Here is a 25391-nt window from a genome sequence, read left to right on the forward strand (position 1 = left end):
CCCAGGAGCACTCCGAGTCCCGAAATGAGAGCACGCCACGCCCTGAGTGGGCCGTTGCAATGTCTCAGTCAGTCTCTGATTTGACTAAAGTTTCTCAGTCTCTGGTCCAGGTCTTAGAACCGTTACCTCAGCTATCTACAGCCACCTGTCCGCCGACCGCCCCTCACGGTGAGTCGCCTGCACCTGACCGCGACCTTCAAGCAGACAGGCCGGGTAGAGATTCTAGGAAGCGGGCTCTGTCTGGCTCTTCTTCCAGCTCGCAAGGTCCTTCCGCTTCACCCAGGCTTCGCTCTTCGTCTCCCTCATCAGCAGACGACCATAGGTCAGACGATGATTCCCAATCCGGATCTGACTCAGAGGCGGACAACATGGCTAGAACTCTGGACATGGTAGTCTCATATCAGCTATCTTCCAAACCCTCAAAATAAAGGAAGATAAGGCACCTCCTCAGGAATGCTCTGTCTCTTTTAAGCGAGCGAGGCCTCCCCCTCGAACCTTTCCTAATCACAAGGAGTTCGACACCTCCTTAGCCAATCACTGGGAACACCCTGAGAAACGTTTTTCAGGCCGCAAGTACTTAGATGTCCAATATCCCTTCGAGGCGGATCTAGTCACGAAATGGACCAAAGCTCCTGAGGTAGATCCTCCAGTTTCCCGTCTTTCCTCTAAGACGGTTCTATCCCTCCCAGACGGAGCTTCGCTTAAAGATCCGACGGACAGGCAAATAGAATCTCTGGCTCAGTCAATTTTTGAGGCATCCGGCGCCTCCCTTTGTCCTATTTTCGCCTCCGCCTGGGTGGCCAAGGTCATTTCAGCCTGGGCAAAAATTCTTCGCAAGGGCATCTTAGCGGCAGCACCTCAGGACGAGCTGGCAGATTTGGCAGATCAAATTAATCATGCAGGTAAATACCTTTTGGCCGCCTCCTTGGATGTGTAGCAAGAGTTAACAGCAACATAGTAGCCATACGCCGCATCCTTTGGTTGAAGTCGTGGAGTGCGGACACCACCTCTAAAAAGTCGCTCACCAACCTGGCTTTTCACAGCTCTAGGCTCTTTGGCGCCAACCTGGATCAGATCATTTCGGATGCCACTGGTGGTAAAAGTACCTCTCTTCCTCAGTCCCGGCCTAGAAGGTTTTTCAACAAAAAGGCTGCTCGGCCGTTTAGGTCAGGGTTTCCCAACTCCAGTCCTCAAGGCACACCAACAGATCATGTTTTCAGGATTTCCTTAGTATTGCTCAGGTGATAATTGCTTCACCTGTGCAATACAAAGGAAATCCTGAAAACATGATCTGTTGGTGTGCCTTGAGGACTGGAGTTGGGAAACCCTGGTTTAGGTCCTTTCGCCCCTTCGCTTCCACAGAAGGTTCATCCCAGCAGGACCGGCCCTCCGCTTCCAGGGACCGGAGGAAACCATCATATAAACCCGCTCCCTGCTGGAGGTCAAGAGGCCAGCCCACCAGGTCTTCAGGCTCCCGGTCCGGCAGATTTTTCTCTAAGTGACGGGTCACCCCCACCTGGAAATTCTTCCAGAGGGGAGGCAGACTTTCCTTTTTCAAGGACGCTTGGCTGTCTGTAGTCGACGATGCTTGGGTCAGGGAAATCATCACTTCCGGTTACAAAATCGAATTTTCTTCCCTCCCAAACAGTCGCTTCTTCCTGTCTCGACCCCCAAGACAGCGGTCCCAGATTCCAGGGTTCCTTCAGGCCGTCTCCTCCCTTCTTTCCGCCGGGGTTGTCGTCCCCGTTCCTTCAAACGAACGGTTTTCAGGGTTCTACTCAAATCTCTTCGTAGTCCCGAAAAAAGACGGCTCTCTTCGTCCAATTTTAGACCTCAAGTTGCTCAACCGCCATGTGAGGGTCCTCCACTTCAAGATGGAGTCCCTGCGCTCAGTAATAGCCTCGATGGAACCCGGAGAGTTCCTCTGCTCTGTCGACATACGGATGCCTACCTCCACATCCCTATTTGTCTGCAACATCAGAGATTCCTCCGCTTTGCGATTCAGGACAATCACTATCAGTTTGCAGCCCTTCCCTTTGGCCTGGCCTCCGCTCCCCATGTCTTTACGAAAGTAATGGCAACAGTCATGGCCATCCTTCGATCCAGGGGGATTCTCATCATCCCTTAGCTGGACGATCTTCTGATCAAGGGCTCGTCCCGCCAAGACTGTCTTCAAAGTCTTCAAATAACCCTGGATGCTCTTGGCCGCCTCGGATGTATAGTCAACAAGGAGAAGTCCATCCTGCACCCTACCCAGCGTCTGACCTTTTTGGGCATGGAATTCGACACGAATCTAGCCCGGGTGTTTCTACCGAGGGACAAGTTTTCAACCCTTTGCAAGGGAATCCAATCCCTAAAACGCTCAAGGATCATGCCCCTTCGGTCCTGCATGAGGGTCCTGGGGAAGATGATGGCTTCCATGGAAGCAGTGCCTTTCGCACAATTTCACTCTCGCCCTCTCCGGCTGTTCCTCCTTTCAGTCTGGGACAAGACTTCGTTTTCTCTGGACCGCCCCATCCTCCTTCCGCTCAGTCAGACAATCGCTGACTTGGTGGACTTTGCCGGCGTCAGTTCTCCAGGGAAGTTCCTTTCTTCTGCCTCCGTGGCAAGTCATCACCACCGATGCCAGTCTCCTGGGATGGGGGGCGGTTTACCATCGGAAAACGGCCCACGGGTGCTGGAACGCCCAGGAGGCTTTTTTTCCCATCAGCCTTCTGGAGATCAGAGCAATCTTTCTTGCTCTCCTTCGTTGGCAGCCTCTCCTCGTAGGCAAACCAGTCCGCATTCAGTCAGACAATGCCACGGCCATGGCGTACATAAACCACCAGGGCAGTACTCACAGCAGGCAGGTAATGTCAGAAGTGGCAAGGATACTGCGTTGGGCAGAGCGTCACGTTCCGGCAATCTCCGCCGTTCACATTCCAGGGGTGGAGAATTGGGCAGCCGACTTCTTAAGTCGCCAGGGTCTAGCGTCAGGCGAATGGTCCCTTCATCCCACAGTCTTCAATCAGATATGTCAGCGTTGGGGAACCTGGACGTCGATCTCATGGCATCTCGGATGAACAACAAAGTTCCTCACTTTGTAGCCAGGTCCAGGGATCCTCTAGCCGTCGGTTGCGACGCCCTGGTAATTCCGTGGTCCCAGTTCCAACTGCCTTACCTGTTTCCTCCCCTTGCCCTAATCCCAAGGGTGGTCAAAAAGATAGTCAGAGGGCATCCCAGTCGTTCTGGTGGCTCCAGACTGGCCAAGATGTCCTTGCTTCGCGGAGTTGGTGAACATGCCCGAGGACGTCCCCTGGAGGCTTCCAGACCATCCAGATCTTCTCACAAGGCCCCCTTTTATCACCAGAATTCTCAGTCTGAGTTTAACGGCATGGCCGTTGAGGGCGCAATTCTGAGAGAATCAGGGTTTTCCAGCCGGGTCATTCAAACCATGATCAGAGCTAGGAAGCCAGCCTCCTCCCGCATTTACCATAGGTACTGGAAGGCATTTTTCCGTTGGTGCGATGATAACGGTTTTTCCATTGTCGTTCTCCATTCCATCCATACTTGGCTCCCTCCAGTCCGGTTTGCATGCGGGCCTGTCTCTCAGTACCCTCAAAGGTCAGGTGTCTGCCCTGGCAATCCTCTTCCAGAAGGATCTGGCTTCCTTACCCCAGGTGAAGACTTTTCTCCAAGGAGTCGCCTGTGTGGCTCCTCCTCATCATTCTCTTATAGATCCGTGGGATCTCAATCTCGTTCTTGGCGCTCTCCAAAAGGCGCCGTTCGAACCAATCCAGGACATTCCTCTGTCCCTTCTCTCATGGAAGGTGGCTTTTCTAATTGCCATTACATCCATCAGGAGAGTTTCTGAGCTGGCGGCTTTATCCTGTCGTTCCCCGTACCTAATCCTCCACCAAGATAAGGTCGTTCTCAGGCCAGTTCCTTCCTTCCAAAGGTGGTATCCCCCTTTCACATTAACGAAGATATCGTCCTTCCATCATTTTGTCCTGTGCCTGCTCATCCTCTGGAAAAGTCGCTCCACAAACTGGATGTAGTGAGAGCCTTGCGTGTCTACCTTGCCAGGACCGTTTCTTTTCGCCAATCCGATTCCCTGCTTGTCATCTCTGAAGGTCGCCGGAAAGGGCTTCCTGCATCTAAATCCATGATTGCTCGCTGGATTCGTTCTACCATTCTAGAGGCCTACCGACTTCAGGAAAAACGGCCCCCTCCGGGAGTGAGAGCCCACTCCACCCGGGCCGTAGGGGCTTCTTGGGCTGTGCGACACCAGGCTTCGGCCTTACAACTTTGCAGAGCTGCGACCTGGTCGTCTTTGCACACCTTTGCGAGGTTCTATAGGGTTCATACCCAGGCCTCGTCTGATACAGCTCTTGGAAGGTTCTGCAGGCGGCGGTAGCACATCGACCGACGTAAGCCCTTCCTTCTTTCGTTCCTTTATGGCTGTTCCCACCCTCGGGACTGCTTTGGAACGTCCCATGGTAATCTGTGTCCCCCAATAAGGCGATAAAGAGGGATTTTGGATTCTTACCGTAAAATCTTTCTTGGAGCCTTCATTGGGGGACACAGCACCCTCCCTGTTTAAGTTGTACCGTGTTGGGTCTTCGAGTCCCCTGTTGGGTTGGTACATATGTTGATAGTTTTTGGTTGCTTCTCCTACTGCTTTCTCACCAACTGAGGTACTTGGTGCCTGTCGATGGGTGTATACTGCCGGGGAGGAGCTAAGGTTTTTTGTTTTGCATAGTGTCAGCCTCCTAGCAGCAGCATACACCCATGGTAATCTGTGTCCCCCAATGAAGGCTCCAAGAAAGAGATTTTACGGTAAGAACCCAAAATCCCTCTTTTCCTATGTGTACCTGAGCGTTTAGTGCGTATGAACTGCTGCTGTCACAGTGTCCATATCTTCATTCCGTACTTTGCTGGCTTACTCGGTATATATTGTTTGAAGGGATACCTACCTCAGAGTAACACAAGTTCATCCACAGTGACCTTTTCACCAGTATTGTATAATTTTGGAAGAATCTCTTTTATCCCAAACTTCTCTAATAGCGGTTCGTTATTAGAGAATTATCTGTTAGCACAGGACCATTTTCCTGCCTGGGCAAAAGGCTTCAAGTTCCAAATTACGCTTTTGTTTTTAGACTGGATTGCTCTCATGGGATTAGTTGGGTATCGTGCTTTATCAGATCCAACTTCAGAATCAGACTTCTCGTAATCACTTTCCCCCGCGACTTATGTGGTCCTCATCTTTCTCCAGTTGGATATGTTCTCATAATCTGAGGTGGCGTTGGCAAGCTTTTCCAATTTAGCTTCACTCAATGGACGTCCTTGCCACATTTTTAGCCGACTTTTCAAATAATGGACACTCATGACATTCAAAGTGTAAAATCAGCGTTGTGGAAAAAAATAGCACTCTTTAAATAAACAAAAATAATAAAATCGCAGCAAACACTAACCAGTGTAGCAACAATAAGAGCTTATATACCACAGCAAAACAGACCTGCACAGTCCTGTGCTCAAAGCCCACCCATCTGCAGTAACTTGCAAATGTATCGAGCGCACAGACCGGCAGGAACTGGAGAGACTGATAAATAGTAGATGCACTAGATAATCAACAATGATGCTATAAGGGTGTGTGCACACGCTGCGGATTCTGCTGCGGTTCCGCAGCGGATTTGGCCTCTGCGGATCCGCAGCAGTTTTTGCTGCGGTGTACAGTACCATAATATCCTATGGATATTAAAAACCGCAGTGCAGACGGTGCGGATTTTTCCGCGCGGTTTCTAAACCGCAGAAAGAATTGACATGTCAATTCTTTTTTCGGATTCCGCTGCGGTTTGCCATCTCCATTGTGGAGATGAAAAACCGCAGGCTAATCCGCAGGTAAAACAGCAGGTCTTGTGACCTGCAGATTTACCTGCGGATTTTACAAAATCCGCGCTGACAAATCCGCACCCCAATCCGCAGCGTGTGCACGTACCTTTAGTCATTTATGTGACTGAAATTATGGCAAGAGAGCTTTACAAAACACCACTCATAATAACACCACCTACCCATAAACAAACTCTCCTACTAAGGCTATGTGCACACGCTGCAGATTCACCTGCGTTTTTCCCGCGCGGAACCGCAGGTAAAGTGACCTACGGTTTGGTCTGCGGATTTGCCCTGCGGTTTCACACCTCTACTATGTTAAAGGTGTGAAACCGCTGCGGAAACCACCCAAACTATTGAAACGCAGCAGAATCCGCACCGTGTGCACATAGCCTAACCGTAAATTTTCAGATCCTCATAATAAATAATCTGCAGCTTTAGAAACTTATTTTCAAATAGACTCAAACAGTACAGCAGGGATAAAGCTTGAGGATTGAAGGGCGCCCTGGGGTTGCCCAGCTATTACTGCATGCACAGTCATACAGGGAATACTGTCGATCGCGGAGTAGGACCATCTACTGGACTCGCATCATTACAATCGTATAAAATGAGAAAAGTTAATTTTAATGAAACTTTTTACACAAAAATGTATATCAGTCTTAACTCCTCCTGCTCTATAGCATCCTGCCCGCTTATCAGATGACCTTTTCACAATGACAGGGTTCCCCTTAAGTATACCCTTCATGCTACTACAGCCTATTCCTTTATATATGTAATAATTACCTAATAATCTGTTTTCAGCCCCTCCCCACCAACACACTGGTAATTTTAAGGGTGTTTCCACGGTCAGGAATGGCTCAGTATTTGCTCAGGATTTGACAGATTTCACCTCAGATCTGCATCTGAGGTCACTGGCAGGTCACCTGCGTTTTTACATGCGTTTTTGATGCGTTTTTTCATTGCATGCGTTTTTTTTGTCACTTGAAATAAAGCTTAATTGAAAGTTGCCCTCTGGGAAGGAAAAAAAAGTGATTAACTGTTTGCAGATATATTGGGGTATGTTCTTGCAGTCAGTAAACGCTGCATGTTGGACGCTGCGTACATCTGCATCGTCAAACCCGCAGCATCCAGCTGTTAGAGCATAGTGGATGGGATTTCAAGAAATCCTATGCCCACTATACGTTCAGAGACGCCCACGGCACACCTGCAGAGACAGACATGCGGCGCATCTTTCCAGACCGCAGCATGCCTATGTAGTGGAGGCGCTCTGTCTCCGCTGCGTAAATCACCCATTGACTTTCATTACATGCGGTAAAACCGCATTGTCGTCCTAGTCACATGCGTATTAAGTGCGTGAACGCAGCTTACTACATATGTGTACTAATTTACATAATGGTGAATCTTATAACACAGCCAGAAGTACACCACACAGAAAGTGGAGGAAAGCACAGAGAGAGGTCCCCTCCTTTTTAATAAATAAGTAAAAAAAATAAAATCGCGTCGGTCCCCCTATATATGTTAACCAGCCTGAGTAAAGCAGACTACTGGAACTGGTATTTCAGGCTAGTAAAGAACCAATATCCATGAACCTTACCAGTCTGATAATACCAGGCCGCAGCAGTCTGTTTACCTTGGATGGTTACCAAAAATAGTGGGATCCCTTAAAAAGAAAAAAAAAATATAGGGGGACCCCACGACATTTGTTAACCAGCCAAGGAAAAAGCAGACAGCTGCGGCCTGGTATTCTCAAGCTGGCGAGGCCCATGTATTTTGGACCTCACCAGCCTAAAAATAGCAGCCTGCAGCTGCCCCACAATTGGCAGATCCAAAGATGTGCCAATTGTGGCACTTTACCCAGCTCATCCCACTTTCACTCTAGCGGTGGCAAGTGGGGTAATATTTGGTTGGTTGTTGTCACCTTTGTATTTACCCGACTCTTCCCACTTGCCCTGTAGCGGTGGCAAGTAGGGTAATATTTGGTGGGTTGATGTCACCTTTGTATTGTCCGGTGACATCAAGCCCCCGGCTTAGTAATGGAGAAGTGTCTATAAGACACCAATCCATTACTAATCCTATAGTCACGTTGTAATAAAACACAGACACCCAGAAAAAAGTCCTTTAATAGAAATAATGCCCCAGGCTCCTTTAATACTCTAAATTAAACCATACTTAACTGCATCGCCTAATCCAACTGAAACCCTCGATCTCCTGTAATAAAATAAAAAATGCAACAGTATACCAGTATACAAGTCCAGCTCTGCTACATCTGGATGCCTTTGGTGGCATTATGCCACAACTCAGGCTCACATCCAGACACAGCGGTGCTTGCAGCTAATCACCGGAGACAACTCGGTACCCGGCGGTCACCTGCACTGCAGTTCTCACGATCAGCTGATCAGCACACCGTGAGAACTTGGCAAGTGACCGGAGATAACCTCGTTCCAGGCAGTCACGTGCATGGGCGTTCTCACGGTCAGCTCAGCTCATCCGGCTGTGGCAGAATATAAGACATTGTTTAAATTAGTTTACATGCGTAGTAAGCTGCATTCCCGCACTTAATGTGCATGTGACTATAAAGATAATGCGGTTTTACCGCATCTAATGATAGTCTATGGGAAAGTTATGCTACGGAGCATCTCCGCAACATAGACAGACATGAAATCCCATCCACTATGCTGTAACATCTGGCCACTGCGGCTGAAGGCAGCGTCAAACCCGCAGCGTTTACTGACTGTGGAAACATACCCTAAGAGATTTCAAACATATATTGCTGTCATCTGTTGCTGCTGAGCAGGTCTCATACCTCTTACTAGGAGCTGCTCTCCAGTACCTGGCAGTGGCTGCTACAGTAGGAATGCTTCTACACTTTGCAGCTCAGTTCAGTGTTACATTGTTGTAATCACAGCTTATCAGTCAGGATGCTGGGTGTCAGACACCCATCAGTTTGTTTTAGATTACATTTAACTTTTCTTTTCTTCCTCCTGTGACAGAGCATTGAATGAGATGTGGAAATGTCAGAATTCACTCAGACATCATGTGAAAGATTTGTTGGACTTGATGAAACAGCCCAAAGTAAGTCTTTCTATCAGGAGAAGATGCTATGTAAATGGTTCATGTAAATCGACAGCCGTCTTACCAGTGCATCAGTAGAGAGCCAGCTGGTGGTTGGTGCTGGGACATGGTTACAGCCGCCACTAATTAGAAAAAATCTATTTCTGTGAGCCCGTAAGTGTCAAATTGGTTTCCTGATTAGGCCACAAAAACACGAAACTGAGGCTCATAAATTTCGGGAGGTGAGGCCCATAGGTAGTCAATAAATGTGTGCTCTAGCTCATATACTGTCCTGGGACGTCTACGTGAGGGTTCATTATCACTGGAAGAAAAGGAGGAGGGAAAAATAGGAGGTGGCATGCTCTCCTTCACAATCATTGTCGAAGGCAAGGAAGGCGTATTCCTTCTCTGCCTAATGTAATCTTTAGGAAGAGCTGTTAAAATGAAGATACTTAGTGCATAAATTGGCCAATTCATGTGTGCCCAGCAGGTGACCTTCTTTGCTTTGAATCTAACCGAATGTAATATCTCCTCTTGTCTGGTGGCCTATAATTACCGGCCTATAAGATGCACCTAGGTTTTAGAGGAGGAAGTTAGGGGAAAAAAAACTGAAGCAAAAAATGTGGTCAATTCTGTACTTAATATCCCATATCCTGGTATGCATGGCTCCCTCATCCCTATTATGGTGTGCATGGCCCCCTTATCCCTATCCTGGTCTGCATAGCCCCCTCATCCCTATCCTGGTATGCATGCCTCCTTATCCCTAGCCCGGTATGCATGGCCCCCTCATCCCAATCCTGGTAGGAATGGTCCCCCTCATCCTGGCAGGAATGATCGCCCTCATCCCTATACTGGTATCCAGGGGCCCCATCCTTATACTGGTATGCAGGGCCCCATCCCTATCCTGGTGTGCAGGGCCTCATCCTTAACCTGTTATGATTGGTCCAATCCCAGTCCTGGTATGCATGTTACCATCCTTATCCTGGTATGCATCGTCCCATTCCGGTCCTGTTAGGCATGGCCTCATCCTTATCCTGGTATGATTGGCCCCATCCCAGTCCTGATATGTAGGGCCCCATCTTTATCCTGGTATGATTGGCCCCATCCCGTCCCTGTTATGCATTGCCCCATCCTTATCCTGGTATGAGTGGACCCATCCCGGTCTCTGCCATGCGCTACTTACTAGCATTAAGCAGTTGTTGGCAACGGAGCAGGACACTGCGAGGGAGCGTAGGAAGGTAAGTGTAATGTTGTTGTTTTTTTTTTTTCTAATCTTTTCTGATGGGGCCATGCATACCAGGAACGGGATGGGGCCAGTCATACCAGGATGCCATTAAGAAATGAATATCCATTGCCCTCCATACCCATGGGTGTGTAATGCAGTGAATATTCATTTCTCTGTAGCAGTGGGCACCGGAGTTAGCCGCAGCCGCCGACTCCTGCCTCTGTGATCCGCTGCTCCGCCAAAACCGATACCCCGCCACAGCCAGAGCCAGTACATCTGGACTATAAGATGCACCCCCTATTTTCCTCCATATTTTAGGAGGAAAAAAGTGCTTCTTAAATACGGTATATGGGTAAGCAGGATCAACCTGCGCTTAAAACTGCCATAGGCTGATGGGTGGAGTGCTTAGTAAGAAAGCATGAATATACAAATATCAAAGACCATCACTTCCAAACAGAAAAACAGGTGTGAACAGGTGCAAGCTAAGAGTAGCCAACTCCATATGTAACTAATAAATTAAAGCTGCTATCTTTATCGCTATAGTATGCAAACATGGAATATATGAAAGTGGAATTGCATTGCTGTTCTAGGAAAAAAGTTAAAATGAAGATACTTATTTCATAAACTAGATGGTGGCCAGATTCTAGCGCATCGGGTATTCTAGAATATGTATGTAGTTTATTTATGAAGTTTTAATAATAATGCAATAATGCACCCCCCAATGCTGATATGCATGGTCCTCTCACCCCCCAATCCTGGTATGCATGGTCCCCTCACCCCTCTTTCCTGGTATGCATAGTCCCCCTCACCCCCCCTTTCCTGACCCCCCTTTTTTTTGGTATGCATGGTCCCCTCAATCCCCAATCGTGATATGCATGGTCCCCTCACCCCCCAATCCTGGTATGCATGGTACCTCTCACCCTCCAATCCTGGAATGCATGGTCCTCTCACCCTCCAATCCTGGAATGCATGGTCCTCTCACCCTCCAATCCTGGAATGCATGGTCCTCTCACCCCCCAATCCTGGTATGCATGGTCCTCTCACCCCCCAATCCTGGTATGCATGGTCCAGTCACCCTCCCTTTCCTGGTATGCATGGTCCCCTCACCCCCCCTTTCCTGTTATACATGGTCCCCCCCCCCCATTGCTGGTATACATGGTAACCCCCCCCCCACCCATTGCTGGTATGCAAGGTCCCCCTCACCCCCCTTTCCTGGTATGTGTGGTCTCTGTTAAAATAAAGAAGTTATATATCCACCTTCCGACGGTCCACGATCTCCACTCCACGGGCCCCGGCCTCGCGGTCCCAGTAATGCTTTCTGCGAAACACCGCTGATGACGTCGCGCTCTCGCGAGAGTGACGTCATCTCCGGTCTAAGGCGCAAGGCATTACTGGGTCCGCCAGGCCTGGCGCGTGGAGTGGAGATCGTGGGCCATTGGAAGGTGAGTATAAGCTTTTTTTTTTAATTTTAATTCTATTTTTTTACAGTTTCGCTGCGCCCGACTGCGCCTGCCGCTGATTGGTCGCGCCTGGCGGCCGCGACCTATCAGTGGCAGGAGCAGCTTACCATTACAAACAGCTGCGTCTGTCACTGATCAGTCAGCCCCGTGGGATTTCGGTTACAGACAGACATAAGACGATATTTCATAAATTAGCCAATTCATGTGTGCCCAACAGCGAATTTCATGGCGACCATCTTTGCTGAAAACTTAACTTAATGATACCTCTCCTTGGCTGATAGTTTACAGTTATATCTGCTGGTAGGTTTTATCGAACTAAACCTGTTCACACCTGTTTTTCAGAGTGGTAACTGCTCAATTCTCATGGTTTTGATACATGTAATGCGTTTTTAGATTGTCTACTCTTTTACCCAGTCTATTAGTTGGCTTGCATGATTAAAAATGGCTCTAAAAGTCACATTAATGCAGAATGTCTAAGGTCCCCCCCCCCCCCCCCCGCGCTAATTAAGCCAGAATTCATATCATATCATGTAGTCATTTATCATAGTAAACCAGAGCCACTGTTTTCAGGTAGTTCCCTCACTGGGACGTGGTGGAGTTTTTCTTTACATCGACATGAATCAATAGTCCATACTTCAGTACTATTGAAAACCATTGTACTTTCTTGGCTTTACATTATGATCTCCGGTGTTGACTTCATGGGTTTATAAAATGTAACTTCGTTAAACATTTCACAATTTTGTCTTTCAGTCGGAGTCTGGAAGTAAAGCAATTTTTTCAAAAGTGATGGTCATTACACGTAAGTCCACGTGTGAAATGTGATCGTTTAGCATCTTTTTTTTATTGCTTCTTGTCTTTCATACAAAGCCTCGATTGACATTCTACAATGTGTCTACTAATGGGAATGTATGTGATCTATTAGTAGTTGATGGGTGATGTACAACTAGAAACTGGTCCTTCCAGCCCCCATACACATTAGGGTAAGTGTTGGCTGACTTACATAGTTCGTCAGATAGCGATTGCTCCAGACTTCCCCATACACAGATACTAAGCACAGCCAAGTGCTGCTGTATTCTCGTGAGACTCTTGTGGTAGAGCCATATCTCCCCGCTGAACAAATGTCAGAATTTCAATAGCTGGATCTATCTTTCAACCTCATCTGTCGGCAGAGAGTTGAGTGGGTCCCATAGACAGACCTCAGGTGCAGGTGACTTTCATCTGTGAATCTCATAGCGACAGGGAGGGGACTTTATTTACATTGTTTATTTCATTCTTTCATCATAGGAAACTTACCCGATCCTGGTAAAGGGCAAGACTTTTTAAAGAAATTTACACAAGTTTTAGAGGAAGATGAAAAGATTAGGGGGCAACTAGAGAAGATTGTGAGCCCAACCTGTTCCTGCAAGCAGGCGGAAGTTTGTGTGGTGAGAATCAACCCTTAAAATACTTTCTTACCAGCTTCTAGTCTTCTAAATTGTTTGATTGCTTTTCCAGAATTAAAGTTGCCACATTGTACATTGTAAAGTCACTACAATACACTGTTGTATGTATCATTTATTTTTAGATCACCATTGATTCTGTCGGTCTGTACATAAGAATGGGTTTACACACAAAATACAAATATAAATTAAGGTCAAGAAACTAACAATTCCAGGCTGGTACAGAAAGCAGAGGGCCCTGCCACTGCGGGCTTACAGTCTACAGGGTAATGGAGGAAGGATACAGTAGGTTAGGGGGTTGTGGCATCTCCTGTGGTGGTGAGGTGGGTTATTGCAGGCTGCAAGCTTTCTTGAAGAGATGCGTTTTCAAGTTGCTTCTGAAAGTGTGGTGGAATCTGACTTGTTGGAACACTGAACTCCAGAGGATGGAGGATACTTGGGAGAAGTTTTGGAGGTAATTGGGTTAAGAGTATATGAGTGTGACGGAGGGAGGAGGTCTTGGGAGGACCAGAGATTATATGTTGCAATATATCACGAGATTAGTTCCAGATATGGAGACAGATTTGTGGCTGACTTTGTAGATCAATGTTATATGCAAATTGCCTCTTCAGAGAGAAAGAGGACTTTTACTCTACAGCGCCACCTATTGGTAGATCAATGTTAGTAGTTTGAACTGGATATGTTGGGGAATTGGGAGTCAATGAATGGATTGACTGAGTAACGAGAAAGGTGGATTGGTCGGACAGCGGATGAACTGGAGAGTGGCGAAAGTGTTAGCAAGGAGGATATTGTAGTCGCAAGGTGGAAGATGATGAGGGCATGAACTAACATCTTAGTAGATTGAGGATTGTGGAAAGGAATGATTCTGGAAATATTTTTTAGTTTGATGTGGCAAGAACTGCGATATGCGGTCTGAAGGATAGGGCAGAGTCTAGGGTTTCTCTGAGGCAGTGAATTTCAGGTACAGGGGAAAGCGTGATGTCATTTATGGTGATAGATTGAGTAGGTGGTAGAAAACAACAAGGCACTCAAAAGTCCATAATATTTTGGAAGGTGCACAAGTAGGGTCTCCAGCCAATCGTATAAATGATAAAAAACTTGGCACTCAGTATTGTGAAAAAATTATTCCATAGCGATTTCTCGCTGCAGAATGGCGCTGTGGTGCGACCTCATCCGGCGTGCGATATCTCACTGTGAGCAGAGGGCGCCCACAGCTATACTAGAGCGCTACCTACATACTGCATTCAGATCTTGATACAATCTCTGATGAAGGTCCTATGTTGGGACCGAAAACTTTTAGAGTATATGTTTTCTAGATACCAATAAATATGGAATATTTTTTCACAAGATTGAGTAGGTGGGTTAGGTAAGATAAAGGAAAGATGATGAGTTCAGATTTTTTCTATATTGGGTTTTAGGAAGCAAGAAGAGGAGGAGGGTATGGCTGATATACGCTCAGGAGTTCTGGACAGCCAGAAGTGACAGAGGGCTAAAGAGATCTGAGTGTCATCATCAGGGTCTAAATATTACTGGAAACCATGGGACTTTCAGTTGCCCCAGGTCAAAAGTATAGCTTAAGAAGAGTAGGGCTCCCAGGACAAAGCCTGGAGGGGACACCAACAGAGAGGGCAGGATGAACAGGTAGCATTGGAGTGGAAGATACTAAATGTGAAGTTAGACACATATGAGGAGATCCAGGAGAGCACAAGACCTTTGAAACCAAGGGAAGAGAGGATCTGTAGTAGGAAGAAGTGGTTGACGTTGTCGAAGGCAGAGGATAGGTCTAGAAGGAGGAGTATAGAGAATCGTCTCATAGCTTTGGCAGTGAGTAAGTTGTTAGTAATTTTGTTAAGGCAGTTTCGGTGAAGGGGATGGAAGCCCGATTGTAGGTTGTCAAAGAGTGAGTTGGATGAAACCTGGGACGACAGCAGGATGTAGAGGTTGGGTCGAGGGATGTTTTTTTTTTTTTTTCAGGATGGTTGTGACTGTCCTATGTTTGAAAGCAGAAGGGAAGATACCAGAAGATAACAATAGGTTGAAGAGATGGCTTAAGGCCAAGATAGCGTGGTGGTGAGGTTGGTAAGAAGGTGGGATGGGGTTAAGTGCACAAGTGGTGAGGTGCAATTTGGAGAGATGAGTAAGCTCTCCTTCAGTGATGGCGGGGAGGAAGGTTGTGAGGGAAGGGCATTGGTCTGTTAGTTATATGGAGGGGTTGTGGTGGTTGAAGCAGTAGAGGCTTGCTTTGATTGGTCAATCTTATTTTTCCAATGTGTGGCAAATTCTTCTGCAGAGAGATGGAGGTCGCAGTGGTGGGCGGAAGTGGGAATTAAGTGTTGAATAACTGAGATTGTGGGATAAGGAAGATATGAGGGACGTGAAGTAGTTCACTTTACCTGAGGTGAAGGTTGACTTGTTTAAATGTGTTTAAATGTGTTGTCATCTACCTAGTGCGTTTCTTCCAGCGCTGCTCCACAACCTTGGAAACATGCCAAATCGTTTTATTGAGGCTGTTGTGCCAGAGTTGTCTATTGGTTTCTCACACTCTGCCATGCACATGAGGGGCGACAGAGTCAGTAGCTGATGCGAGTGTGGCATTGCAAAAAACTGCTGCTGTCTTTGTTGTGGAGTGAATAGTTTGAGGACAGTGGTAGAATAAAGAGAGTATGTGAATGTCCAGGTGTGTGAGGTTTCTTCTGGGTGCGTTATGCTAGTTGCCGGACTTAGGTGGCTGGCAAGGAGGAGAGGAATCCGAAAGTGAATAAATAGTGGTTAGATAAGGGAGCATAGGCGGGTGAGGATAAAGTCTAGTGTATGTCCTTCTATATGGGTGACTGTGGTGGACTACTGAGTAAGACTAAAGAATGAAGCAAGCGGCATCCTCGCATCTGTTTTGTTCATTTTTGTTTTGTTTTTTTTGATTAGTTCTAGGAACAAAGCGGTGAATAGGAGGATTTATTTTTTATCTGTCTGGAATAAACTAAAATCACTTGATTGATGTCCACAGCAATCCTCTGTGAGCAGCTCAGAGATGATCTAATTTTAATACTTGCTGATTTGGATCACTTTTAACAATGATCTGCTCACTGAGTGCAGAGGACACAGATCATGTCCTCCCATTTTGCACATCTTTTTCAGGCGGCTACTGACCATAAACTGCCTGAAAAAAATGCTTAATAAATGGTAAAAAGAATGAAATCTGCACTGCAGTGTAAAATCGTCTTGCTGTGCAAGTATTCAGTCTTTAGAGCTTCTTTTAACTACGTTTTTAAAGACGCAAAGCAGCTAAAAGATATGAAAGTCCAATAAAAAGCAAAGAGTCGCTTGGCTCAATCAGAATGCGCGGAATACAGTTTGTAGGACACGCTAAACGGCACATCCATTGCGCTAGCTGTTTGTGTGATGTTAAGCCGATTTTAATGCTCTAGTCCAGATTTTTGCAGCATCTTTTCATGTAATAGTTTTTCTGCCTTTTTGTTGAACATCTGTTTCAAACAGACTGTAAGTCACGCTCCTTATAATTTGATAAATAATATGTAATATAAAAGGTTAAGCTAATTCTTCTCTCCATTTTCTTTAACAATAAAAGCGTGACATTACTAAGAAACTAGGAAATCCCAAGCAGCCAACAAATCCTTTTCTGGAAATGATGAAGTTTCTGCTTGAACGGATAGCACCCGTACACATTGACACAGAGTCGATAAGGTAAGAAATTGTGTGTTATGTTATCTGTGTAAAGAAAGGATGTGTGCACAGGGGCTGCTCAGGTGCAGGAATTGTGCATTTTCTCGTAAATAAATTAAACACCTGTATGACAGGCAATGTTTCTTTTTTTTTTTTTTGAAAGATCATCTCCCCCCATGGCTTATTATTTATTTATTTTTTTTGCAGTGCAAGTTTTGAGTGACACCATTCACTTAGGCTATGTGCCCACGTTAGTGTTTTTAAACGCTCAGGAAACTGATCCCCTTCCCAGAAAACGTAATACTAATTTCGGGGGCTTAAAAAGAATTCTCTTACTCAATCCCTTTTAGGCTGTGTGCACATGTTGTTTTTTAGATGGTTGTGAAACCCCCCCACTGAGCTTTCCATGAAAAAGGCTCTTCAGGACCACTAGCGTTTATCGTTGTCCACTGTTGAAGAACAAAAACAAGCATTTGTCATTTTTGTCTGCAGTTCTGGGAACTCAGGGGCTCTCCCAGTGGGTCATGGCAACCTGCCTACCGTAATGGTTAAATCTGCACTATAATATGGCACTCCCTCCCTTTTGCACTGTGCCTGAAAAGTAGTTCCGGATTACATGTTGGGTATTTGCGCACTCAGGAATAATTGCACAACAAGCTGTGAGGTCGGTTTTTTCCTATTAGCCCTTACAAAAATTAAAAATCGGGGGCTAAAACAACATTTTAGCTGTAAAAATGTAATTATCCTTTCTTCATCACTCTATGGTATAAAATTCTGTTAGGTGCATGTGGTGTCAATTTGATCACTGCACCACTAGATGAATTCATTGGGAAGTGTAGTTTGTAAAATTAGTTCACTTATGGGTGGTTTCCGCCGTTCTGTCACTTTGGGGGTTCTGCCAATGTGACATGGCATCCTCACACCAATCCAGAAAAATCTGAACTCCAATTTTCAGAGTCCCAGAATCACTGGGATATGTTGCAGTGTTCCAAAGTTATTACCTCATATAGTGACTCTGGACAGAGTTGTAAAATCTGGCATTTTTTTTTTTTTTTTTTAAACATCAAAGTAGCTAATTGTGGGTTTGATTAGAATAATAGATGAAAGATTATCAGCATGATTGTATCCATGTTGGTTGGATATAGACATTCATGTATCTATATAGAGCAGTTCTAGTGTTTTCACTTTTGGAACTGTGCTGGCACAGGAGTGCATCACCCCAGTTGTATATGCTCTTAGCTCTTAGTAATATACACTCATTTGTTTGATTGTTTTCTTTACAAGTTCCCTCATTAAGCTGGTGAACAAGTCCATAGACGGCACAGCTGACGATGAAGATGAAGGTGTGTCGACAGATCAAGCAATCAGGGCAGGCCTAGAATTACTTAAGGTAAATGACTTTAACTTACAGGCTTTTATTATAATATAGCAGTATTAATTGTTTATAGTTGCTGGTCCTTCTTTTCAGCCACTCTTTTCATGTTACCCACAAGTTGTGACTAGAGATGGGCGAACCCGAACAGTAAAGTTCGGCATCCTTACCGAATACCTACTGTTCGGGCACCACCAGGAAGTCAGTATTATTTTTCTGGATCAGCACCCCGAACACCGGGTGTTTGCTGCGCTGTCATGTGCATGACAGCACGGCAAACACTGTTTCTGATCGGCGGTAAAATCATTACCGCCAGTCACAGCCGCGGTTCCCACGCTGTCAAATGACAGCTTGAGCCCGCAGCTGTTATCGGAGGTAAAAAGTTTACCTCCGCACACTGGCGTCGACTGATGGGGCTACTGCTCCCATCAACCAATGCCTGCTGCCGCTAATAACAGTGAGCGCAGGCGGCAGCTGATTGGAGTATTCATCAGCTGGGACCTGCGCTCTAAATAAATTAAAAAAAAAAAAAAAACCACGTCGTGGGTTCCACTGTTTTTTTTTTTTTTGGTTTTTTTTTGGATAACCATCCAGGCAAAACTGACAGCTGGGGACGGGTCCGGTCCAAGGAGTGTAGCTGGTCTTGGTCCGGTGCCTCCCTTCTTTTTGCTATGTTGTCCTCCTTGCTTCGTGTGGACGACTCGTTCCTACGTTATCCACACCGTCTCCCCGGCATCGTGCTGCTGCGCAGGCATACTTCTCTGCCCTCACTAGGGCCGAGTAAAGTACAGCGGTGTTCAGGCATCGGGAAAGGTTAAAATCCCCCAGCACATGCGCACTGCAGTACTTTACTCTGCCTTAGTCAGGGCAGAGAACTACGCCTGGGCAGGAGCGCAATGCCGGGGAAGAATCTGTGGATTACTTAGGGACTTGTCATCCACACGAAGCAAGAAGGATGGCATAGCAAAAAGAAGGGGGGCACCGGACCAAGACCAGCTACATCCCTTGGACCAGACCGCCCCGCAGTGAGTGTAATAAAAGGTGTTTCTCTTCTATAAGACATCGGATTGCAGATATTATGGGATCAATTTTTTTTGTGCAAATTTTAATGACTTGCACACCCATATAGACAGCTTAGGAGGGTTAATACTACTGACAGATTACCTATAAAGGGATCCTGTCATTTGTTTCATGCTATTTAAAGTGTGGGCACCATGAATCAGAGCCTAGCTGCACGATTGCAGCCAGGTGTATTTTCTCTGAAGCCACATAAAATATACTCGCCCTACAGAACCTTTTTCCGGTTTTGAGCAGACTTTCATCATTCTGTCCTCATTTCTTTTTCATGTAAGCTGTTGCTTTTTTTTTTAAATTTTTTGCTCTCTTCACATTTAGATGCAAGCTTGATGTACTAATTTATTACAGTGTAACTTCTGATTGTTGTGGATTTTTCCATACTTTGCAGAAAGACCCATAAAATCCTTGTGTGAATAATTTTCATGTGTCCCTCTTTGGTGAGGTAACTGAGTGCATCCTGGAATATGTTGTACATGATCGTTTTCTCCTATTCTCACAGGTGTAGTTTTGTTTTTCCCACTCTAGGTGCTCTCTTTTACACATCCCATCTCATTTCATTCAGCTGAAACTTTTGAATCCCTCTTGGCTTGTCTTAAAATGGATGATGAAAAGGTAGCGGAGGCTGCTCTGCAGATATTCAGAAACACAGGGAACAAAATTGAGGACGACTTCCCTCACATTAGATCGTAAGTTATGGTTTTGTGGTAGGAACAACAGTCTAGAATTATTTTTTATCAACAATTTGACATTTCTACATTTTGTTTTCTCTCTTACCATTTTATTGCAATGTTATAAATGCCTAAATTTGTTTTTTTTTTTAGTGCTTTGCTTCCAGTTTTACAACAGAAAGCTAAAAAGGGACCTCTCCGGCAAGCCAAGTACTCTATCCATTGTATACATGCTATATTTTCCAGCAAAGAGACACAGTTTGCCCAAATATTTGAGGTAGGATTTAAAGACATTAGCTAAAGTAATGGAGGAACGTTCACCTCTGCATATGTTTGTTTTAATAAATGCTTGTATTTTTGTTGAGGGAGGACTAAATTAACCCTTCACGGTTGACCAGGTGATTTCCAAATTAATCCACAAGGCATTGCTAGCAACTGAAATGACCAGACGGAGATGTGTCTCTGTATGGGAGGATCAAAGGAGATCGCTAACCCCGTTTATTATGTCACCTCTGTTTATAGTATTTTTTGCTTAATTATTCAAAGTACACAGCTACCAATAACATCGTCGTAATACATTTACTTTATAAGCCAATAGTATTGCAAGAAAATCGGAATATGTCCCTAGCTTCGTGACGTAGAAAATAGAACAATAGCACATTCTTCAGGGTCTCATATCTCATATCTTGTACAAGCTGGTACAGTCAGGTTTCATAACAACCGTGAACTTTCCCCTAGTTAAGTTACAAAATTTAACTTGTAAACAACAAAATGGCGTCGCAAGCACAAAAATGGATCCTGGAGAACAAGATGTCCCGTACATCTGAATACTGTACTTCACATTTTCACTCAGAATCTCTCCTAGAAATGAATGGGTAAATTAACAGCTGTATGTTACCAGTTTGGGGATGCTCTCTGCCCTGCAGACACTGTTGATAAGAGGCAAGGTAACACTCAATTGTCAATTTGTTCCTGTTTCCATGTAGGAGGAGGAATGACATAATTCAAAATTTTAACAAAAGATACTTAAAGGGGTGGTCCGAAGGCAAAGCATTCTTCCTCTAACTGCATGCACTGAGATTCTCAGACAGATAGTCATCAAGACAGGAAATAAGGAAAAAATATAAAACCAGTTAGTGCAGTGAAGAAATGGCAAGGAATTTTCAAAGCAAGCATATTATAAAATAGCTTAGATTATGGGGTTACATAGGGAGTTAAGAGAAAAATACTTTGCCTTCGGGCCATCCCTTTTCCTTCATGGAAAGCTGTGACTTTATAGGCGCTAGATGAGAGTTTCCAGAATGGGTTGTCTTAATCAATTTTTATGACAAGAAATATTAAAAGGCAACGTTTTTCCACTCGCTTCCTTGCTAACTGTTATCACAAGAAGATGACTGATGTCTATGTGGCACATAGATCGCTATGAATGAATGTATCTTTCCTGTGATTTATCATGTCCTATTCCTCTTAAGTAATAAAGGTTTTTTTTTTTATTATATATTTGATTTATAATATTGGGGCACACAGTGGTTTTGCTCCTAGAAGGCTGAACCTAGGAAGAAGAATAAGCATCAACTCTGCCCAATGTGCTATACCATTTCTTTGGTCATTAGACGCTAAGGTTTAGCCTAATAGTTTTAGGAGATGCACTACTTTCTTAGGTCTGCTGCTCCTTTTTTAGTTGTTTTTTCTTTTGTCGTGCATGTCCCCCATCTTCTTTCACTTCGCTTAGTCCGGTGATGACACAGCATGAGGTCTACCTATAAGTGACACCCTATATTTTGTGGGACACTTGTCCTCTGCTGCTGCAGCAAATTGCTGGAGTCTGCAAAGTTGTGTGAGGTCTATGAAGGAGTGAACTCATGGGCGCTTGAAGACGCCGGACAGGTATCTTTTCTCTCCCTCTTTCTCTTTTCTGGTTGTTGCTACTTAAGATACTTCTATTCATATCTTGGAGGATTTCTTTCCCATTCCTTGGGTTCCTCTCTGCATTCTTCCCTGGCCTGCCATTGTGTCACCCCTGCCCATACAGATACAGGGAGAAGCCACGGGCCTTCCATTTTTTCTTGCTCTTCGAGATGTTTATTTTGGATCTAACTTTATTCCACTGCCCTCTGTTTATTATTATTAGTATTATTAATTTATTCGGTCGTCCATGACAGCACCACCTGAGAGAGGGGATCCGCCCTTCAGGAAAAGGAAACCTACAGATACAAAAGGGCGGCACCTCTCCCACGCATCAGTTGGTTTCCTGTTCCTAGAGGACAGGACTTCCTACAGATCGTCCGTCATGGATCATCGAGGATATTCCCAGGCCTGCTGACTGACCCAGGTAGCGGGGGGATCTCCTACCTCGGTCAGCGCGGGGTCCCTGGAAACGCCACAGTGGGGCCGGGTAGGTCGCCACGGCAGTGGACAGAGCAGGTGGAGCAAAGGGTCCGGTGGACAGCCGCCTCCAGAGTGCCAGCACCAGGAGGTATGTATGCCGTGGGCCCCTCCTGGTGCGTTCCCCCCGGGGTCTGGTCCTCTCCTCATCCGGGCAGGCGTTGGCGGGCGCAGGGCGGCGCATGTGGGGGATGGAGGCATTCCGGGCCAGGGGTGCCATGCCGGCTCCATTCCACGCGCTCCTGCGGTCTCAGGTGAGCGGCGGAATTGACGCGGTGGAAGGGGTGGGGCCAGGAACGCCGAAACTGGAAGTCGGGTGCCGGCCGGCTTTCCGGTGTGCGCTGCGGATGCGTGCCTGTCCTTGGGTGGGGGACCGGGGAGGTCGCGGGAGGGTCCCGGGTGGGAGGTGCCACGGCCAGAACCCTGCTGCCTGCTGACCTGGACATCAGGAGGCCTTATAAGGCAGGCGGGGACGCTGCTGGGGTGCTTCCGAAGGCCCAGCAATGGATACGACGAAAGCCCCCATAGACCAGCAGGATGAGGCACAGGAGCGCCCGCAGAAACAGGCCACAGTGAAGCATACGAGTGGCCAGCAAAAGAAGCAAGGACGAATGAGCGGACAGAGCCGCAGAAGTTCCTCCAGACTAAAGGATCCCCCTGCCTCCCTCCGTGATCCGGTACCTGCTTCATCTGCAGTGGTAAGAGATCTCCGTGAATGTACCCTGATGCAGTGTTCCCTTATGTTTTTTCGCAGGGGAGGAAAGCTAAGGGAAAACAGAAGTACAGGGAATGGGCCCTCTGTAGTTGCCCCTTGCCAGATGGCCACCCTAAAAAGTTATGTCAGCCATGCGTGCGACAGACGGTAGGGGTTGATAGGGAACGTTAGTCCATGGGTAGATTGACAGGCTCTTACACTCTCCCCCGTTTATACAGGTAGCGGAAGAGACGCCTGACTTCACTACAAGCCTGAGGGAGATAATCAGGACAGAGATGAAAGCCCTTTCTGAAGGGGAATCTTCTAGGAGAAGAGAGTCTAGTTTTTCAGGCTCGGAATCCTCGGTTGCCGCTAGGAAAGACGATAACTCCTTAGACTCCCCGGCCTCCTCTTCGTCGTCTTCGGATGAAGACTCTAGCCGGTTCTGCTTCCCCTTAGACCAAATGCATAGGCTAGTTTAAGCAATAAGGTCAACCATGGGGGTAGCAGACACAAAGCCGGAACTCTCAGCACAGGACATGATGTTCGGGGGTCTAGATCCCAGGAAGCGCAGGGCTTTTCCATTAAACGATAAAGTCCAGAGCCTGATAGAGAATGGAAGAGGCCTTAAAAAAGGGGCACCATGCCACCAGCCTTCAAGCGGAGGTACCCTTTTGTTGACCCAGTGGTAAGCAGATCGGATAAGGCCCCTAAGCTGGACGCGGCAGTAGCCAAAGCCTCCAAAAAATCCTCCATACCTTTTGACGACATGGCCTCCTTGAAAGATCCGCTGGATAAAAAAGTGGATTCTTTTCTAAAGGGAACATGGGAGATGTCAGCGGGCGCGCTAAGACCAGTGATAGCTGCCACTTGTACAGCCAGATCCATGATGGTCTGGCTAGATCAACTGGATTCCCAGCTGAAACACGGAGCCTCGAGAGCATCCATTCGGAAAACTGCAAGGATGGAGGCTAGGACCGCGGGATTGTCTAATGCAGCTCGAAGGGCGCTCTGGATAAAGTGCTGGCCGGGAGATATTCAGGCCAGGTCCCGACTCTGTTCCATTCCGTGTGAGGGGGAATATCTATTCGGCCCCGTCCTGGACGAACTGTTAGAAAAAGCTGGGGATGATAAAAAGAAATTCCCCAGTCTTCCGAACCCTTCTTATAGACGTCCCTTTACCAGGAAAGGATATTTCCGTAGAAGGCCGTCCAGAGATCAGGGCAGATGGGATGAAAAAAGAAGAAAAGGTACAGGATTTATGTTTGGAGGAGGGGGGCACCAGGCAGGTCCAGCACGCGACACTAAAAAGCCGCCCCAATGACTAGTTGCCCCGGTAGGAGGGAGACTAGCTGCCTTCTACCCAGCCTGGTCGCTGATCTCTAGTAGCAACTGGATACTGGGGGTGATAGCTGCGGGACTATGACTAGAATTCTCCTGGGTTCCCCAAGATCGATTTAAGGTCACCCCACTCAGGTCTTCCACATCAGAACAAGCTGCCCTGGAGGCAGAGGTTCGTGATCTATGCGGCAAGAAGGTCCTAACAGAGGTTCCAGAGGGAGAAAGGGGGAAAGGTTTCTACTCCCCTCTGTTCCTGGTCCGCAAGCCAGACAGCTCCTTTAGGACTATAATAAATCTTAAGACCCTCAACGAGTTTCTGGTCATACGTCCGTTCAAAATGGAAACAATCAATGCCACAATAAAATTGCTGTTTCAAAATTGCTTTATGGTGGTGTAGATTTAAAAGACGCCTACTACCATATACCCATTCATGCATCTCATCAGCGTTTCCTCAGAGTGGCGGTTTAGTTAGATGGGTCAGTTCGACATTTCCAATATGCGGCCCTCCCCTTTGGGGTGGCAGAAAGTGGTAGCGGAAGTTATGGCCCATCTGCGTGAATCAGACATTCTAGTAGTCCCCTACTTGGATGACTTCCTTATTGTAGGCAAAACGGCGGATCATTGTTTGGAACAGCTACAGAGGGCATTGTCTGCCCTAGAGCGGTTAGGATGGTTGCTGAACATAAAAAAATCTTGATTACAGCCGATGAGAGTCCAGCAATTCTTAGGCCTAATCCTAGATTCTGAGAAACAGGAATGCCGTCTGCCTCCGGAGAAGCTTGTTCGCCTACACTACCAGGTCCTGAACGCTTCCAATAACCCCACCATGTCCCTCAGGAAAGCCATGTCCCTTCTAGGTTCTCTCTCGTCCTGTATCCCGGCAGTCCAGTGGACCCAGTTTCATGCAAGGAAACTACAGGGCGAGGTTTTATTACATCAAAGAGTCCATGGGGGTTACTTGGAGGGCCAGCTAACCTTGTCCCGAAACACAAGGGAGTCCCTAGAGTGGTGGCTAGACAAGGATAATTTATCCAGAGGGGTACCCTGGGAGTATAACATAACCCGCATAGTCACCACGGATGCTAGCCCTTCCGGTTGGGGGGCTCATATGGGTGAGATTCTGGTCCAGG

At 46.5% G+C, this 25391-nt stretch overlaps 1 protein-coding gene across 2 annotated transcripts in view; it reads left to right on the forward strand.

Moving 5' to 3' along the window:
• Window positions 1–25391, forward strand: part of PDS5B (PDS5 cohesin associated factor B) — a 238732-nt gene that overhangs the window by 110890 nt on the left and 102451 nt on the right. For both annotated transcript variants that reach the window (XM_073583194.1, XM_073583193.1), the window contains exons 14-20: window positions 8859–8940; window positions 12355–12403; window positions 12889–13028; window positions 16630–16745; window positions 18009–18114; window positions 19699–19859; window positions 19995–20118. In XM_073583194.1, coding sequence (XP_073439295.1) covers window positions 8859–8940; window positions 12355–12403; window positions 12889–13028; window positions 16630–16745; window positions 18009–18114; window positions 19699–19859; window positions 19995–20118 — 778 coding nt within the window. The remainder of the gene's footprint in view (window positions 1–8858; window positions 8941–12354; window positions 12404–12888; window positions 13029–16629; window positions 16746–18008; window positions 18115–19698; window positions 19860–19994; window positions 20119–25391) is intronic.

Source organism: Dendrobates tinctorius, unplaced genomic scaffold (genome assembly GCF_039654945.1).
Source record: "Dendrobates tinctorius isolate UK_male_01 unplaced genomic scaffold, ASM3965494v1 ptg000075l, whole genome shotgun sequence".
In the NCBI taxonomy this organism is placed as follows: domain Eukaryota; kingdom Metazoa; phylum Chordata; class Amphibia; order Anura; family Dendrobatidae; genus Dendrobates; species Dendrobates tinctorius.